The sequence below is a fragment of the Sinocyclocheilus anshuiensis genome, unplaced genomic scaffold (genome assembly GCF_001515605.1).
Source record: "Sinocyclocheilus anshuiensis isolate Anshui unplaced genomic scaffold, SAMN03320099.WGS_v1.1 scaffold214, whole genome shotgun sequence".
NCBI lineage: Eukaryota > Metazoa > Chordata > Actinopteri > Cypriniformes > Cyprinidae > Sinocyclocheilus > Sinocyclocheilus anshuiensis.
The window spans coordinates 257,705-260,287 of NW_015544136.1; the positions used below are offsets into that span (position 1 = coordinate 257,705).

At 48.3% G+C, this 2,583-nt stretch overlaps 1 protein-coding gene across 2 annotated transcripts; it reads left to right on the forward strand.

Annotated features, from left to right (window-relative positions):
- The first annotated feature begins 1,002 nt into the window (after nt 1–1,002).
- On the forward strand, nt 1,003–2,542 carry LOC107694960 (uncharacterized protein C14orf93 homolog). 2 transcript variants are annotated; one of them, XM_016494684.1, is made up of 5 exons: nt 1,003–1,480; nt 1,568–1,629; nt 1,710–1,813; nt 1,910–2,028; nt 2,134–2,542. In XM_016494684.1, exons 3-5 carry the CDS (start codon nt 1,732–1,734, stop codon nt 2,446–2,448), a joined length of 516 nt encoding a protein of 171 aa, XP_016350170.1. In that variant the 5' UTR covers nt 1,003–1,480; nt 1,568–1,629; nt 1,710–1,731; the 3' UTR covers nt 2,449–2,542. The 2 variants fall into 2 exon arrangements, with proteins under 2 accessions (XP_016350170.1, XP_016350171.1); XM_016494685.1 differs by lacking the exon at nt 1,003–1,480 and having other exon boundaries at nt 1,528–1,629.
- Nucleotides 2,543–2,583: the final 41 nt, after the last annotated feature.

Genomic DNA, 2,583 nt, shown 5'->3' on the forward strand with positions numbered 1-2,583 from the left:
GGCGTCGGGGCCTGCACCATTAGCGGAGGCATGCTCACGCTTGGGATGGTTCCAGGAGCAGAAGATAGAGGGGGAAAGAAAGGGGGAAGGGCGGACATCGGGCCTGCGCCATTAGCAGAGGCATGCTTACACTTGAGACGGCTCCGGGAGCGGGAGAAAAGGAGGGGCAGAGAAGGGGGGATCTCCCTCCCCCAAATGGTATGTTTCCGACTGTTTCTGGCACCCGCAAACGGGAACTTCCCAGGCTATGAACTGTCAATAATTGTCGGTGATTTGAGAAGTCATCAGGCATACACAGGGACGAAAACCTGGCTTTTCATGCAGTGGTAGGTCTTGAAGGCCTCTGGCTTCTGAAAAAATCTGTGTCCTGATGTTGCTGGCTACGGGGGGTGGTTCCAAGGCGGGAGTGTTCGGAGGTATGGGTAGGGGCGTGGCGGAAGATAGAGAGAAAGAAGGGCAAGCATGCGAGAGGGAGGAGGAAAGATAGCTGCCGGAACCGCTTGCGGAGGCGTGCTCACGCTTGGGATGGCTCCGGGAGCGGAAGAAAGAGGGGGAAAGAGAGGGGGAATGGTGGGAGTTGGGGAAATACAGGTAAGGCTCCTGCGAGAGCAGACACTGCTGCGGCAGTAGAGAAATATGGATGAGGCTCCTGCGGGAGCGGACGCTGCTGCGGAGGTAGGAAGATACCTGTGGGAGCAGTCATTACTTGAGGCAAAGGGGCAATTGAAAAACTCCTGCAGGAGCGGGGTGCTAATGGAGATGGGCAGGGATGGACTAGGGAAAAAGGGGGTGACTGATGAGGGTTTGGTGGGCTTCCTTGATGTGTGAGCGGTCAAATCGGATATAGCTTTTAAAGGCTTCTGATGACCAGCGACCGAGTGACTGGATCTGCTATTGGGAAAGGCCTTTTTGAGCCGCTGTGGTGGCTGCGCCTATTCTAAAAGAATGGCTGGAAAAATCATCGGCTGGGATACCGGAAAGGAGTAGAACAGACTTTGCTAGGTAACGGTGACGCGGAAGGTTCGTCCTATCACATACGAGATAAAACTCGCATGTGACGAGCCTTGACCAATCAAGGGCTATGTCACGGTGACGCTGCATGATTTGTCTGGGTGGGTTAGTCCTATCACTTACGAGGTTTTGAGCACGACGGAAGATCGCGCGAAACGAGAACATATAAACACAAGAAAGTTACTATTCCGGAATTTTCTTACTATTTTCATTCATCGCTCCATACAATGGCTGGACGTCGCCTCGCTTTCAGTACCCCCGAGACTCCTCAGGGACGAAACACTTCAAGTCCCACAACGGATAACAGGATCCTGCTGGCAGCTATCAGTGGGCTTTGGCGTCAGTGACGTGAGTTCTCTGCCGATGTCTCCCGGGAGTTTAGATCTATCAACGATAGATTGCAGTCTTTGGAAGCTGCTCGACGGAGGAGTTCAAAAGGAAGAGGCGTCTGCATAATCCCAAAATTGCGGTAAGAATTAATTCCCCAAATGAAATCACTTAAAAGTGTTTCGACACTAGTTTGTTCACGGAGTAATTATTTTCTTGCAATTTGTAGGAGGCAGTCCGTCGGCTACATAAATCAGAAGCAAACTGTAGACGCTATGACCCGGAGCAAGGGTAAGGCTGAAATTAAAAGCTAGCATGCATTAATTTGTGCATTTGTACATATTTTAATTTAGTTAATTTTGTTTCCACAGTTTGAACTCACCATATAATGAGATGGTCACCTCATTTTTAGTTGGAACCCTGGCTGCAAGCCCACAATTGACTGATGAAGGTCTAGATAAGAGTGCCTTTGTTGGTAAGTAATTTTTTAAAATGTTTCCCCTCTATTATGATTATTTCTGAACAGTTATTTTTGGTGTTGTTTTTAACACATCTCTTTAATTGTTTATAGTGGCCTGCAAGACATATTATGAAACTCTGCGCAGAAATTTCCGGTACAGCCAACCAGAGCTAGTCAGTGTGGCTGCATCTACTAAGACCTTAGCCCGGAGTCGCCAGAGGAGGAAGAGGGTAAGACAGGATTAGAATCATTAGTTTCTGTTGTATTTTTTCTGTTGCATACACTGTAACGATGTGGTACATAGTACTGATTATATGTAACAATTATGTTTACAGCTTTTGGAGGCTAGGCAGAGTGTACTGGCTGCAGACGAGGTGGACTTCTGGAGGGGTATCACTGCTGACATGATGTCTGATGAAGAAGACGGTACTATTGATGGAGTGTCGGGGTGGATTGTGAGAACGCCATCGTTCCGCAGCCAGGAGCTTAGCATTCTGTGTTCCACACTGCAAGCAAGACTGGAAGCTAGTACAAAGCATGCAGCACTGCATCACCAGCGTCTGCGGGGTGGATTACCTTCTGGTAGATTGCCACTGCAAACCTATGACTCCGAGATGGCAAAAAAGCACCTGAAGCCAAGCCACGTATGATGCCCTATCCAAGACTGTAGCCTCTGGCTAACTGACAAACTTGCTTGCGTGTGTGTGTGCATGTTTTTACCTATTGTTTATCAATAAAGTGCTTTTATTTAATCAACATGTCCCAAATGTTTGTTTTCTTTCCCT

Excerpts from the sequence above, each read along its gene's own strand:
- LOC107694960 (XM_016494684.1), top strand. The coding sequence starts at position 1,732 with ATGGTCACCTCATTTTTAGTTGGAACCCTGGCTGCAAGCCCACAATTG. Across the intron at positions 1,814-1,909 it reads AGATAAGAGTGCCTTTGTTG|TGGCCTGCAAGACATATTAT; the intron begins GTAAGTAATTTT and ends AATTGTTTATAG. Across the intron at positions 2,029-2,133 it reads GTCGCCAGAGGAGGAAGAGG|CTTTTGGAGGCTAGGCAGAG; the intron begins GTAAGACAGGAT and ends TTATGTTTACAG.